The sequence below is a fragment of the Pyrus communis genome, chromosome 2 (assembly GCF_041283825.1).
Source record: "Pyrus communis isolate YQ-2024b chromosome 2, ASM4128382v1, whole genome shotgun sequence".
Classification (NCBI taxonomy): domain Eukaryota; kingdom Viridiplantae; phylum Streptophyta; class Magnoliopsida; order Rosales; family Rosaceae; genus Pyrus; species Pyrus communis.
The window spans coordinates 27768605-27785054 of record NC_142566.1 but is presented as its reverse complement, the minus strand read 5'-3'; the positions used below and the strand labels follow the sequence as shown (position 1 = coordinate 27785054).

General features: G+C 37.6%; 2 protein-coding genes across 2 annotated transcripts; both read right to left on the bottom strand.

Annotated features, from left to right (window-relative positions):
- Window positions 1-1402: 1402 nt before the first annotated feature.
- LOC137747074 (glucan endo-1,3-beta-glucosidase 14) lies at window positions 1403-5060 on the bottom strand. Its single transcript, XM_068487080.2, has 3 exons — window positions 4564-5060; window positions 2236-3278; window positions 1403-1701 (listed from the first exon to the last, which is right to left on the bottom strand). The coding sequence occupies exons 1-3, from the start codon at window positions 4625-4627 to the stop codon at window positions 1618-1620; spliced, it is 1191 nt and encodes a 396-aa protein (XP_068343181.2). The 5' UTR covers window positions 4628-5060; the 3' UTR covers window positions 1403-1617.
- An 8884-nt stretch (window positions 5061-13944) lies between these two features.
- LOC137746427 (glucan endo-1,3-beta-glucosidase 14) lies at window positions 13945-16273 on the bottom strand. Its single transcript, XM_068486447.2, has 3 exons — window positions 15976-16273; window positions 14310-15406; window positions 13945-14154 (listed from the first exon to the last, which is right to left on the bottom strand). Exons 1-3 carry the CDS (start codon window positions 16151-16153, stop codon window positions 14071-14073), a joined length of 1359 nt encoding a protein of 452 aa, XP_068342548.2. The 5' UTR covers window positions 16154-16273; the 3' UTR covers window positions 13945-14070.
- Between the last annotated feature and the right edge of the window lie 177 nt (window positions 16274-16450).

The window sequence follows — 16450 nt, the reverse complement described above, 5'->3', positions numbered from 1 at the left end:
CGAAGTCAATGACTGGAAACATGTTGATATCAAATGGTGCGATGAATTATTCCTGACTGACTTGGCAGCTTCACATCTCATGAGGCATATAAATTTATTGGGAGGAACTTTTACCATGCTGAAATTGTAATATCAACTCGTTTATTAAGCGTGAATTAGTATTATCACGTGACAGTAATATATAATCGCAAAAATTTCTCCGACTTCATCGTTATGTACTTAAATCTCAACTCTACCTTTACGTGTCTTTCATTTAAAAGTAATGCTAGGAAGACTAAATTTGCAAACTAAATGATGTGTCACCAATAAAAAATAAGCACGTTTATCAACGTTTAATTAATAATCCAATCATCAACTTCCATATCATTTAGTTTACAAAATTTAGTTTTCCTAGCTCTTCAATTAATACACAAAGGGGAAGCCGCTCATAGGCTAGGGTGGGCACTAGATCAGTAAACAATTTGGGCAAACAAATTTTTGGTGCTAATCCATATGAAGTTCACCTATTTAGTGAAAATTAGCTCACCCCGGATAACTAAAAGTCGGACTATATGTCACTTTCGTGAAAAAAATTTACTCCGTTCTTGGTTAACTACTAATTATACGTTTTATGTCACTTGAGAGGTTTCGGTTGAGAATGAAATGCGGCAACTTTGAAAGAGTAAGCAAAATTTGTTTTATACAAATAAATATCTGAGACCAAATCAATAATAATTATGTATTGCGACCCACACCATACTATAAACCAATGTATCTATCCACTCCTTGTGAGCATATTAAGATTGCAATGTGAGAAAGAAATAGGAAGTTTCTTATTGTTTATGATTTATCTACTCCTTTTGCATGACTTATTCTTTGGAAACTTTAAATTATTTTATCCTAAGTTTTTAATTCTATGAAAAACTTGTTATCTGAGACAACGGAGAGAATTTTCAGTGTGCCCAAACACGGGATGTATTACTCCATATTTCAGGCACATTCAAGAATTGCTCGTGTTGTCTAATTATGACCTTTTTTTTTTAACTTTAACGAAAAGCTCCCGGTACTGTTCACTTTACCCTTTATTTTGTCATTATCGTTAAAACTCAAAGTTTTCAAACTCTTTTCATTAGTTTTCCTTTTTTTTTTTCTTTTTTTTTTTCCCAGACAAACAGAAACTACATAATTTTGAACTTTTCTTTTCCAGAGTAGCAGATTTTTTTTTTTTTTTAATTTTTTTTAAAAAAATTTTTAATGCACTGGCTGGCATTACTGTTTTTTTCTTTTTGTTCTTGCTGTAAACGATTCGGCGTTTATTATAAGAATGAACAATGGAAGTCTTCCATATGATCCATGACCAGTGACATAATTTCCTCGTGCTTTAGTGAATACGAATCCGGAAGAGACTCTTTTTTTCCCGTCGTTTATCCAATGGTACTTCTTAGAAAAGTGATTTCTAAGAAGCAAAACTGATATACATTTCATCATATGGATACACTTGATAAGCAACGGCTAGCTGCTAGCATATAATTTACGAAACTCAAGAGTCAGTTCAGTTACAGTGTTTGTACTTTGACGGAGATTCAATAACCAAGCTCTGAACTCCGACTGCTGCTGCTGCCCCGGTCTGCTCAATCATTATTTTAAAAACAGAAGCAATGATGCAGAAGAAATTGATAGTATCAAGAATTGCAAACGAGACCAACCTTGCGCTCCAACGTGCTGTAACAGAATACATAAGGAAACCAATGAGATGAGGAAGCTCTTCCAATAATATAGTAATTCAGTAATAAAAATCGTTTAATGTGTTTAGCAAGACCACAACTGCTGAAACTCAAAACATGTTATACAAGGCAAAATGCTTTCGTGATGAAAATCTCATAAATTCCTTTAGACTTCAGAGGATAGCAAAGACGTGCATCCTAACATTGAGGTTGATATCCTACTGTTCAGTTTATTAGGCACCTCTTCTTGGTGAAGGTGCTCAATCACTTCCTTATTGGCGGCTAAGTACTACTGTTTTAATTCTAATACCGAAATGCCTTTATATGTTTCGTATGCATGTAACCCTATTTCTAAGGGCAATGATCAAAGCAACGCAATGACAATTTAAGGTAAAGTAATGGGATTTGAAATTAATCATTGTTTCTTCAAACCAATATTTCATTTACTTTTACGAAAAACTCAGAACAAGCAACCGAATCACCAAGAAACAAGCATTCAAATGACTTTTATGGAAGGTAAGGGAATTTGTACCTTTGAAGATAAAAGCAATGAATCTGCAGACGATGATACAAGTCCATGATACCCAATATCATATGCAATGGTCCCATCAGGCTTGAACAGTCCAAAATTTCGTTCAGAGGTTGCACCAGTTTTCAAGTTCTCATTAAATAATGCAAAAATGTATGCCTTCACTACAAACTTTGGCCGCATAGGGGTCCCTTTTTTCTTTGCTAGCCTTTTACGTAGATTATAATTGTATGTCCTTGCATTATTTACAGTAGCTGCAGCTTCATTGTCACCTCCATGTGAAGCCCACCCTGTCTCTGTAACAATAACTTCCATCTTTTTGAACCCAGCATCTTCCAATGCTGCATAGGCTGCATCAATCTGAGCATCGAGCATATTATCATAATGAAGGTCAGTTTTTGGATCAGAAATTCCCTGAGTTTTCTGGAAAAGAGCATAATTAATATCAATATTCTCCGGATCACTCATGTAAGCAAGGAACGGGTAAGCATTTAAACAGAAGGGAGATCCAATTTCTGAGAAGAACTCCAAAAGTGGCTTCATGTACTGCTGCTTAACAGTATCTTTAAATATACATGAAGAGGGAGGATAAGAATTAGCAAAAACGGCCTGTGAATGTGCAGTCGTAATCTGAACTACATCAGTTAATCCTAGCTTCTTGGTTGCATTGTAGATGTTTTTAACTGTGCCCAAAAGAGCTGCCCACAATTCATAATCACCCCCACCTAGAACTTCATTGCCCACAGCAATCCCGCGAATGTGTGTCTCAGGAAGGAATGCCTGCACATTCTCTTTAACCCAATCCATTGCATGATCCTCATTGGCACTCATGTCTTTCAGGTACCCATTTGGAAGTCCGACCACTAATTCAAGCCCAGTCCCGCTAAAGGCCTTGAGAACACTGTGATCAGCATCATATATCCTGACATTCTTTATCTTTGCTGCTCTGAGAAGAGTAGCAACTTTATCAGGAGAAGGGATGTTATCTGCAATTCTACCATAATTGATTCCGTATGCTCCTGTGAATGCTTGCACTGCCACGGATGCTGGGAAAGAACAGAAACAGCACCATCAATCATGTGGTCAAGTGGTACTGAGAGACGATGGCAAACATATAAAGTTCTATATTTACACTCAAACTAACATTACAATCTACTCTAGTGAACCACGCAAATGGAATAATCCAACTGAACATCACTAACTTTCATGATACTGTGATATAAAGAGTAGATCTTGATTTATTTATCTTGCTCAATATTCTGATAAACTGTTAAGACTGTAGTATCATCTAAATTAACATTGAAAAGTACGAGTCCATCAACCGGAAAATTTACAGATTTTTCATAACCATGATTAGTTCAAGAGAATTTATAATATACAATACGAATTATTCATGTACTAATCCCTCTGAATAGGTATAACGAAACAAATTTGTTGATAAGCAGGACAAGTATCTTTTGTCAACCTGTATAATCAAGAAAATGTTTATTCTATTTGGGCAAAAATAGACTAAAAGCTGGCGGTGAGCCACAATAACATTGATTTTGCACATAATCCCTCACCACACAAGACAAAATTCGTATCAAATAAGCCAAACAAATTCATGCATTCCTACAAATGTAAATGGTATCACTAGACGGTGAGGAAAGAGAAAGGGCCTTTCAACCTCTGCTTGGGTTCCTCTTTTTTATGGTTATGGTCTTTCTCAAGGCGCTACCTACCTACAAGGCAAGATTAATTGAACCTTCACCTTAAACTGCGACGGGTCTAAATGCAGGCACTTCAGGCAGTAGTTGTTATAGATCAATCCATGGGAATCGTAACTATGTTTCAAGTAGTCATGCTATCAAATCAATACCAGAACAAGGCTCTACAGTATTGTTTGTTTTCAATAATTTTAAAAAAAAAAAAAAAAAAAAAAAAAAAAACACAAACCCAGAATTCAAAATCTTTTTCACTAAGGAAACTACAAAAAGCAGCTTCAGATAACCAATAAAGGAGAAAGCCAATCAATCCTCACTTACAACACACACAGATAGAGACCCAATTATCAAGATTTACCAATGTTTCCAACAGAAAGCAATCAATAGAATACAAACCTATCATCAAGCAAACCAAGTCAAGAATTACTAAAACATCCAAACCCAATTTCCAAAAATCAAGCTTTTCCACTATAAACAATCAGAGAAACATACACACACACAACAGTTCTATAACCATCCAATTCATCAAATTCAAGCAGATAACAGTCAAAACTCTAAACCCAACTTCACAAATCAATTAAAAAAACAACAATCTATGATCAAATTCAGATCAAAGAAAGAAATTTACCAATTGGAGGGAAGAACACCAGGAAGATGAGAAAAAGCCGAGCAAAAATACAGAAGCTTTTCATGGTCACAGACAAAAACCCACCAAGAAAAGATTCAATCTTTGGCAAAGATCCAAAAGCAGAGACCCTTCAAATTCAATGCAGTGCTTCTTCTTCCTCAGGCATGCCATAAGACATCAATGTCTAAATACCCCTTACTCTTTTCCCTCCATCCTTGCCCTCATCTGGCAGAAAGGAAGCTCCCTTGATGAGAAAAGTAGGATTGGAGAAGGAGAAGACGAACAAAACGTGGGTTTTGGCCGTCGTTTTGGGAGGATCAAAGGGAAAAGGGGTTCGGGTTTTGGGCGGTTTGCTGCTTTTATCGAATCCGTTTGATGGTGTGTGAGTGTTTTGCTTACGACTCTTTGCTCTAATTGGTTTTTTGGGTTTTTCTGCTGTCCACTTTGGACTTTCACTTTGATGGGGCGGAATTCCGCCTGACTACTTTTCTACTCCCAATTGGAAAATAGGAGGATGCCACGTTTACATCAACTTGTTTGTCTCTGTAATCTCACGCGCATGCTTTAGAAAAAGCTTTACCACCTGAGTACGAAGTCACGTCGTAAGTTATTTACCATGTTACTTTTCAATTTTTAATGATAAACATATTTTAATACGAAATTGGAACAGAGATGGATTGTCTGCCCTCCTCTTCTCATGTTCTCTTCATGCCCTCCTGTTTTGTGCGGCTACGGTTAAACCACGTTAATATTTGTTTTTTGTATTATTATTTTTATAAAAAAATTAATATAAAATATTGACGTAGCTTAACCATGACCGTATAAAACATGAGGGTATGGGAAGGGTAAGGGAAGAAGAGGGCAGACAATCCATCTCCAATTGGAACATCGATAGTATTAATAATATGAAAAGCATTTTGATAATCGAAAATGTATCTATATTTCTTGAAATTGAATTATCGAATTAGTCACATGGTTAGATGGGTTTCTCAGAGGATGATCATATTTACCCTATTAATCAATTTAATTATCGGTTTCATTTTAAGAAGAGAATCAGTTGATGCTTTTATCACGATAGTATACATTTGTGACGGCAAGAAAAACTCACAGAAGCATTTTAGTTTCTCTCTAATCTCATCATGTGATTCACCAAAGTAAAAAATCGAACTTAAAACATATCGTGTAGAATTCTAGAGAGAGGCTTGATTAATTATCCTTTTCTTTATAAGGTTTTATTTATAAGAAACATGGCTTTACCGCTCTCATTCTTCCCTTCCTAGACCCACAACACCGACCTTGGTGGTCAGCAGATTCGGAACCATGATCAGTGGTATTGGTGATGAGGACCTACTTTAAATTTATATATATATTCTACTAAAAACAAGGAGCAAAACATAACTCTAACCACAAAAACATGAAAAGCTAATTTAGAAAAATAATTGGACTATTGTTTGGTGAATTATTGTTTAAATCAATGGGTTAGATCTATAGCACACATGAGTTTGGTAAAGAAAACTAAGATAAATAAATATGATACACAATGAAATCGTTATATACTTATATTAACATTTTAAAATTGTCATTTGATACTCGTCTTTTTAACCCTACGACTGACTTCTACTCAACCATTGAGCAGTGACGAATGAATGTTCAGAAAATACATGAATGATTGAATTGGTCTAAGAAAACATGAGTGATTTAAAAGTGACACCCTAGCTAGCACAAATAAAAGGGAAAGAAAAAGTTTATTTATTGATTACTATGATCCAACAGCAATTATAATTTTACGAACTTTTTAAATGCGCGTCGAAAAATCATTTGCCCTATTGAAACATCTTTGGGACCAGTCCTCTTGTCCTTTGGTACTGCATATTGCAGAGTTGGCCCAAACACACGTAGGAAGAAAACGAAATATTTTTAACTACATTTTAGGGTTTGCTATAGTCGGTCCACGGTCGACATGAGCATTAAAAAGCTGATCCATTATTTCTCACAACGTTGGCTTTCAGCCTTCAGTTATTGCACGTTCTTCACAAATAATAACAGTCTTTGACACTTTGCCGACCTGCAAGAGTCATGATCAACTGTGTGATAAGATGAAAAACTTGAGTAATGGTGATTAACCACCACGTTCTTAAAAACATCGAGCTCTTGTATGTATTTTGGTCTCACACTCACTTAACTCCGTTCCGTCTAGAGGGGAAGCACCTGCGCGAGCTGTGGTGGACGAAGTGAAGGCGAGAATATTGGCTCATTGATCTCATCTAGTGTGAGAGTTGCCTTAATCAGACAAGTTTGCCAAAATTTCTCTGAATCTAATTATTCACTTTAACTTGAAAGTGTCTTCATTTAGCAAAAGCAATCTTTTTCTTCGCTGACTGATTAAACTCTTTTCCAACCCGATAATTGTTGTTTTCTTTTCTCAAATGTTTTCCATAGTGAATTGAGCATATAGAGATGAAAGAAAAGTTATCGAGATTCTTATATGTGGAAGTTATCTCACGGACTTCATATTTCTTAGCTCAACGAACGTACGATATCTGTCAACTTTAATGATTGACCACAAGAAATAAAAAAAGCAAAATCCGCGTATCAAATTGTAATTTTATTTGAGTAATGTTAGGAGATTAAATTTATAGATAAAAATTTATAACCTAAATGACATGGAAGTTGATGATTGTTAATAAACGTAACCATTTCTCATTAATGACACGTCATTTGGTTTGCAAATTTTGTTTACAAATTTAATTTTCCTAGCATTACTCTTAAACACTTTTTTTTTCTTTTTTTTTTTCTTTTCTGCTTCCCAATAGAGATGTTGAAGGAAGAATTCATATTATCTCTCCACACAGTTATTCTTCACATGCATTTTACATGCATAAAGCAACACTATATATATGATTTTCACTTAGCAATTTAACATGTGACAATTTTAAAGTTTCTAATTTTTTTTCCCATCCAAATAAAAGATCATTGCTACTTGTAAGTGAAACATTTTAGATTCAACTCCCATAATGATAAATTCAATATCTAATTATTAAGGCTTAATCGAATTCATCCAATTCCACCCCATAACGTAAATATCATTGTATAAGAAAAATACTAGCCTATAATATTTGTCTAAAAGTTTGAACCTTATTTTGCATGAATAAATTGATATAGTAGTAGTACACTACACTCTAACTGACGTTCTGGGAAGAAGCAAAGGATGGTTTTCTTAGAGGACAAGACACTTGGTAGCCTTCCTCAACTAAAACTTTGTCTTTTTAGTTTTTTTTTTTTTTTTTTTTTTCTCATATCTTTTTTTCTCTTTCTAAAAAAGAATGAGTTAATTAAACGCGTATGTTGCTATCCCACTATAATCTCAGTTAATCACAGAAGGACAATGAAGGTTATCAGTCACAAATAATCGCAGTGGAGGTGGAGACTTTTTTGTTTATTTCTTGGAATATATGCTCATAAAGTGCGGAAAAAGCTGAGAGTTCTCAAGAAAGTAAGAGGTAGAGACGCCTTTGTAATGTTTGATCGATGTACCTTTTTAAGAAAATATCAGTGGCCTCCTAGGTCGTAAGTGTAATCAGAATCCGACTTAAAATTGGGTTTTGGTGATGGTAGGGTTTTGTAGCTCAAGTGTTTAACAATATTCATTTTTGAATTCGAGTTAGGGCATCTGCTCGATTTCTCCTTCCAATAATGTTTATGTGTATATCAAAATAAATGAGAGTTTGGCGATGCGTGAGATGTTTTAATGCATATGGTATCTAATTAGAATCTGATTAGTTATTGCATCGGATGACATGAGTGTTGGAAATTCAAATTAAAACAGGTTGCTATTGTTGAAAATCAATGTCAAAGTTAGGCATGGAAAGTTAGGCAATGTTAGGTATGGTTGAATAAAAATTATTAGGTGCAATTAATGTGTTTTGTGTGGTAATAAATAATCTTAGTTTAATCATTTGGTTTGCTATAAATACCTAAGTTCTCAAGCATTGTAAATTATCCCATCCTAATCCCACTTCCAATTGTGAAGAAGCTTGTAAGCTTTCTTATTCCAATAGTTTGTAAACCTTTTTCATATATCAAAGTCCAAGTGTTTTGCCAAAGCTTGTTGCTTCCCTCCTTTCTCTATTTCTTTCTTTGTCCAATTTTATTTGAGAGTGCAAAGTGAAAGAGGTGTGATAGAGTTTGTAAACTTATCACCCACATATTTTTGGTATTGAGTTAGTAAACTGTCAAATACCAACAATTGGTATCAGAGCCAGAATACCATTCTGGCAGGTGCAGCAGTTATGGCGTCCAACTTAGTGCAACTCCAAGTTCCCACATTGAAGAAAGAAAATTATGAAAGATGGTGCATCCAATTCAAAGCATTGTTTGGATCACAGGAGCTATGGGAAGTTGTCAGTAGTGGGTATGTTGTACCCACTGCCGAGCAAGAAGCCGTATATACTGCGGATCAAAGGAACACTCTCAAGGACTTACGAAAGAAGGACCAAAAGGCGCTGTATCTTCTATACCAGGGTTTGGAAGATTCAACGTTCGAGAAGGTTGCAGAAGCAACAATGAGCAAGCAAGTATGGGATACACTCAGTACAATCTACAAAGGAGTAGATCGAGTCAAGAAAGTGAGGTTACAATCACTTCGAGTAGATTTTGAAACTGCTCATATGAATGAAGGGGAGAGCATCTCCGACTATCACTCAAGGCTCATTGTGATAGTAAATCAGATGAGGAGAAATGGCGAGAGACTCGATGAAGTACGGGTTGTGGAGAAGATACTCCGGTCACTCACATCTAAGTTTGAGCATGTGGTGACTGCCATTGAGGAATCCAAGGATTTGGAGGTGATGAGCGCAGAAGAGCTACTAGGATCCCTCCTAGTTCACGAGCAACGCATTCAGAAGAATGCAAGCCCCACAACGCTAGAGCAAGCTTTGGAGTCAAAGTTGAATATTGACAAACCAAATAAAGGTCGTGGGCAGTGGAACTCACGTCGTGGGAGCTCATCCAACCGTAGCCGAGGACGAGCCCGAGGAAGAGGTCGAGGCTATGCACAAAATCAAGGTCAGTCTCAGGAGTGGAGATCTACTCGAGGAAAGACGCATATCCAGTGTCACAACTGTAAGCAATATGGACATTATGCCAATGAATGTTCACATAAAAATGGTGAGCATGTCAACATGGCAGAATCAAGTGGAAATACTGATGAAGAACTTACAGTCTTACTAGCACACCATGATTCCAGAAGCCAACAAGATGTTTGGTATTTGGACTCTGGTGCAAGCAATCACATGTGTGGAAAGAAGGAGTTTTTTGCCGAACTCAAAGAAGGGGCCTATGGATCTGTAAGTCTTGGTGACTCCTCAAAGTTGCCAGTTGAAGGCAAAGGGAAGATCAAGATCATCCAGAAGGATGGAAGAGAAGAATACATCTCCGATACCTACTACATACCAGGTATGAAGAGCAACATTCTGAGCATTGGTCAACTGCTCCAGAAAAGGTACATTATACATATGGAGAACATGCTTCTCACTCTCAGGAATGCAAGGAGAAAGCTTATTGCACGTGTTCGAATGTCAAAGAACCGGATGTTTCCGTTGAATTTGAACACAAAGATTGGAAGCTGCAACATCGGTGTAATGGAAGATGAGTCATGGAAATGGCATCTTCGATTTGGCCATCTTAATTTCAATGGCCTAAAGTTGCTGTCAAGTGGAGGAATGGTTCGTGGTCTACCCCAGATTGAAGCCACACGCCAAGTATGTGAAGGTTGTGTGCTTGGCAAGCAAGCACGACTATCGTTCCCTGTTGGTAATACATGGAGAGCAAAGGCACCACTACAGTTGGTGCACACAGATATATGTGGTCCATTGGATCCCATGTCTTATGGAGGTAATAGGTATTTTATTACCTTCATTGATGATTTCAGTAGAAAGACTTGGGTCTATTTTCTCAAGGAGAAGTCAGCTGCCCTAAAAATTTTCAAGGAGTTCAAGGCACTCACAGAGGCAGAAAGTAACCACAAGCTTGTGGCTGTGAGATCAGATAGAGGTGGAGAGTACACCTCCAATGTTTTCCAAGCATACTGCAAGGAGCAAGGAATTAGGCATCAACTTACTGCTGCCTATACCCCACAACAAAATGGGATAGCCGAAAGAAAGAATCGAACCATCCTTGACATGACAAGGTCCATGCTTAAGGAGAAGAATTTGCCAAAAGAGTTATGGGCAGAAGCTGTAGCTTGTTCGATTTATTTGTTGAATCGATGTCCAACAAAGAGTGTCAAGAGGATGACACCACAAGAGGCTTGGAGTGGATACAAGCCGAATGTTACACACCTAAGAATTTTTGGGTGTGTTGCATATGCTCAAGTTCCAGAAGCCAAGAGGAGGAAACTTGATGATAGAGGTGAGAAGTGTGTGTTTGTGGGCTATAGTGAAGAGTCCAAGGCATACAAGCTCTACAACCCACTAACTGGCAAACTAGTGGTTAGTAGAGATGTCATCTTCAGTGAGGAAGAGACATGGACGTGGAACAACAAAGAAGTCAGTAAAGAGAAGATCGTCTCCACTGATTTTGAAGAACCAGAAGTTGTACCACCGATTGAGCAACAGCCTGCTCAAACAATCACAACAACTCCAGTGCACAGAATTGCAAGGAGTGGTCCTACATCTAGTGAGGAAAACAGCTCCTCAACTCCAGTGAGGTTAAGGAGTCTCACAGAGATTTATGGACAAAAAGAAGAAGAAGAAACCAACCTTTTCTGCTTGTATGCAGACCACGAGCCTTTCTCATTCAATGAAGCTGTGGAAGAAGATTGTTGGAAGAAGCCATGGAAGAAGAGATCCATGCCATCGAGAAGAATGACACTTGGGAGCTGACAAAGCTCCCACCAAATCAGAAGGCTATTGGTGTCAAGTGGGTTTACAAGATCAAACGCACTGCAGATGGGAGTGTGGATCGATACAAATCAAGGCTTGTAGCAAAGGGCTACAAACAGAAGTATGGAGTGGACTATGATGAAGTCTATGCTCCAGTTGCGAGACTTGACACGGTAAGATTGCTAATCTCTCTTGCCGCACATCATAAATGGAAAATTTATCAACTAGATGTCAAGTCAGCCTTCCTTAATGGAGTACTTGAGGAAGAAGTGTACGTGGAACAACCGGAAGGCTTCCAAGTACAAGGAGAAGAAGATAAGGTGTATCGTTTGAAGAAGGCTTTGTACGGCCTCAAGCAAGCACCACGAGCTTGGAACTCAAGGATCGACAACTACCTTCACCAAAATGGATTTCAGAAATGTCCATACGAGCATTCAGTTTACATGAAGAATGGTGAAAAAAGGGAGTTCTTAATTATTTGTCTCTATGTAGATGATTTATTGTTTACAGGAAACAATGAGGCAATGTTCCATGAGTTCAAGCAATCCATGTTCAGTGAATTCGAGATGACTGACAATGGATTAATGTCATACTTTCTTGGCATAGAAGTAAAGCAAGAAAGTGATGGTATCTACATCTCTCAACAAAGGTACATGAGAGACATATTGAAGAAGTTCAATATGGACAAGTGCAACACTGTCAATACCCCAGTCGCAACTGGATTGAAGCTGTCCAAAGGAGGAGAGGGTGAGTTTGTAAACTCAACAGTGTACAAAAGCCTCGTTGGAAGCCTAAGGTACCTTACAATCACAAGACCTGATATAGTTTATGGTGTTGGACTCGTGAGTCGATACATGGAAACACCAAGGGAGTCTCATTGGCTGGCCGCCAAGAGAATTTTGAGGTACATAAGAGGTACTCTAAACTATGGTCTATTTTATAATTTTGGTGAAGATGCAAAATTATTTGGTTATTCAGATAGTGATTGGGGAGGTGACCAAGATGAAAGGAAAAGCACAACTGGCTATGTGTTTTTTCTAGGATCAACAGCTTTCTCATGGACTTCAAAGAAGCAATCAATTGTTGCTTTGTCATCATGTGAAGCCGAGTATGTTGCTGTAGCCTCAACCGTGTGTGAGGCAATTTGGTTAAGAAATCTGTTGAAGTCAGTGTGTCATCCACAAGTGGAATCGACTGTGATTCACGTAGATAACGTGTCTGCAATCAAACTTGCAAAGAATCCTGTTCAACATGGAAGGAGCAAGCACATTGATACCAGGTTCCATTTTCTAAGGGACCATGTGAAGCAAAAGACAATTGAACTTGTCTACTGTCACACCAAGGAACAAGTGGCAGACATCTTCACAAAGCCATTGCCAATTGAAACATTCCGGCTACTGCGTGAAATGCTAGGAATGAAGGCGTTTTGATTTGAGGAGGTGTGTTGGAAATTCAAATCAAAACAGGTTGCTATTGTTGAAAATCAATGTCAAAGTTAGGCATGGAAAGTTAGGCAATGTTAGGTATGGTTGAATAAAAATTATTAGGTGCAATTAATGTGTTTTGTGTGGTAATAAATAATCTTAGTTTAATCATTTGGTTTGCTATAAATACCTAAGTTCTCAAGCATTGTAAATTATCTCATCCTAATCCCACTTCCAATTGTGAAGAAGCTTGTAAGCTTTCTTATTCCAATAGTTTGTAAACCTTTTTCATATATCAAAGTCCAAGTGTTTTGCCAAAGCTTGTTGCTTCCCTCCTTTCTCTATTTCTTTCTTTGTCCAATTTTATTTGAGAGCGCAAAGTGAAAGAGATGTGATAGAGTTTGTAAACTTATCACCCACATATTTTTGGTATTGAGTTAGTAAACTGTCAAATACCAACAATGAGAGGGTTGTCTTCTGAGCTGGTTTAAAGAGAGAGCGTTTCGCCAACATATTCTGGTAAATGTGAAAAGACGAAAGTGATGGATCAAAAGATCGTTATAAAATGCAGAAGGAGAAAAAAAAAGTTGCCTCAACCTTTTGCCATACCAACTGATACGATCCACGTATATGGGAATCTACTTTTAAATCCACTGGTTGTTGAATTTACAACATTCCCCTTGATCCACGATTGGTAAATTAGAACCCCACATGCCCATTTTCTAGCCCGTTTGTGCCTTTATTTGATATGTTGGTTGTTAAATTTTAGTTACTCTCATCCAGCCGATGTGGGTTAGACCAGTTGACTAGGACACTTTATATGTTCGATTCACTCTTTCCGTAAATTAGAGTAGTTTGGGATATCATTTGTAGCCGAATATAAAATATTTTCTTACGTTCTGGACAAAGTTTGAGTACTAAACTTAAGAAAGAAGGAAAATTGTTCCTTCCAGATTATGATAAGAGATAAAATTATGAACCATTTTCAAATGCCGAGTTGGTTTTGATAATTAGTGACGATGGATGGCTATATCTAAGTATATGGATTGATGGGGACATCTGACATTGGTTTAGAATTGTGTCAATTCAGATTGTTTAATCATCAGAAAAAATGACTGAACTTTCCCATAAACATAGCAGAAAATAAGGTAAACAAAGAGAAAAAAAAAATGGCTAGAAAATCTCTCTACTGACTACTGTTGTCATTTTAAGAGCAGAAGCAATGCAGCAGCGGAGATCTGGAACAAAAAGTATCGCAAACGAAACCAATCTTGAGCTCCAATATCCTGTAAGAAATGTGCATAAAGAAACCAGTGAGATAGAGGAAGAACTTCCAACAATATACGAATTCAGATACTAAAAACAATTTGATGTATTAACAAAAACATAGCATTCCGAGTGGAGCGACTTATAGTTAATGGGGAGGTAAGAAAACTTGTACCTTTGAAGAAAAAAGCAACGAATTTGCAGACGATGAAACTGTGTGTTCATCCTCTAGGAAGAGAGAATCACTTACGGAGTCATCATCTCCGGATGAGGAAGTTCCGTGAAACCCAATATCATATGCAATGTTCCCATTAGCCTTGAACAGTCCATAATTTCTCTCAGAAGTTGGCCCCGTTTTCAAGTTCTCGTTCAACAAGGCAAAAACGTACGCCTTCACTACAATTTTTGGCCGGAGAGGGGTCCCTTTTCCCATTGCCAGCCGTTTGCGCAAATTATAATTATATATCTTCGCGTTGTTTGCTGTAGCTGCAGTTTCATTAGCATCTCCCTTTGAAGCCCACCCTGTCTCTGTAACAATAATTTCCATATTCTTAAACCCGGCATCCTCCAATGCTGCATAAGCTGCGTCAATCTGCGCTTCAAGAAGGTTATCATAATGAAGGTTAGTATTTGTATCGTAACTTCCCTTAGAATCCAGGAAAAGAGCATAGTTAAGATCAACATTCTTCGGATTAGCCATATAGACGAGGAACGGGTAAGCATTTAAACAGAAGGGAGACCCGATTTCTGAGAAGAACTCCAAAAGCGGCTTCATGTACTTCTTAACATTGTGATTAAACGTGCACGAAGAGGGAGGGTAGGAATTAGTAAAAACGGCCTCCGCGTGCGGAGTATAAATCTGAATGTCGGTTAATTTCAGCCTCTTTACTGCCTTGTAGATATTTTTAGCTGCACCCAAAAGAGCTCCCCACAATTCAAACTCCGCCACACCTAATACTTCATTACCCACGGAAATCCCACGTATTTGTGTCTCGGGAAGGAATGACTGCACATTGTCTTTAACCCAATTCACTGCATCGTCCTCATTGAGACTCATGTCTGGCAGCATTGCATTTGGAAGTGTTACCACTACTTCAAGTCCAGTCCCTCTGAAAGCATTGAGAACATCGCGATCAGTATCGTATATCCTGACATTCTTTATCTTTGCTGCTTTGATAAGAGCAACAACGTTCTTAGGAGAAAGAAGGTTATCTCCAACTCTTCCATAATTTATTCCATACGTTCCAGTGAACGCTTGCACCGCAACAGAGTCTGAGAAAGAACACAGTCAACACCATCAACGATTGTTCATGTGGAAATGAAGCACAACGGCAACATACCAAAGCACCATATTTTACACTCAAATTAACATGACTATTTTCCCCAAGTCTCGAACGAGAAACAAAATTGCTTAGGAATAAAAAAGAAAGTCTTCTTCTCTAAGGGCAAAAAAACTAACTTCTGATAAGTGATGACGAATAAGGAGACGAAAATTCTACCATGCATCAATGTATGCAATACATTGCACTGTGGGATCATTTAGACCATCAGATATGATGGTTTCATCTAAAACTTTTAAATCTAACCATCTAGTTGATCAACGTATTGCATTCACTCTAAATAATCACAAAGATACACACTATTGCGCCAAGATTTCAGAGAGACGAGCCACCGGCCCACTACTAACCACAACGATATTGACCATAAATCAGTTAAATATACTGTTCTATAACAATCCAATTCATCAAACTCAAGCAGAAAACAGTCTTAAACTCAAAACTCAACTCCACAAATCAATTCAAAACCAACCACCTACGAGAAAATCAAAAATAGAAACTTACCAATTAGAAGGAACAAGACCAAGAACAAGTGACCAAACTGAACAAAGAACCAGAAGCTTCCCATGTTCAACATGCGACAAAGATTCAATCTTAGGACCACACAAAGAGGAAATCCGACAAGTACGAACACTTGTTGAATGCAGTGCTTCTTCTTCCTCGGGGGTTCCATGAGAGACATTTATAAGTGATGCCCTTTTGCTGTTTTTCTCTGATGTCCAGGTTTTGCGGGTGTTTTGTGAGGAGCAGAGAGAGTTAAGGTATTGGGCGTTTTGGCGGTTTCGTTGTCGACTCTTGCTCTAGTCGGTCAATTTCTTTTCCTTTTTTTACCCACTTTGGACTTTTACTTTTGTTTGCGTGGAATTTACTTTTCCCACTTTCTACTTACAATTTGCCAATTGGAGGACGCCATTTGTAAGGTATTACTTCAAAATAGTAACACCTATAAAAAGGGAAAATCGATTTTGGTGGTATTTCA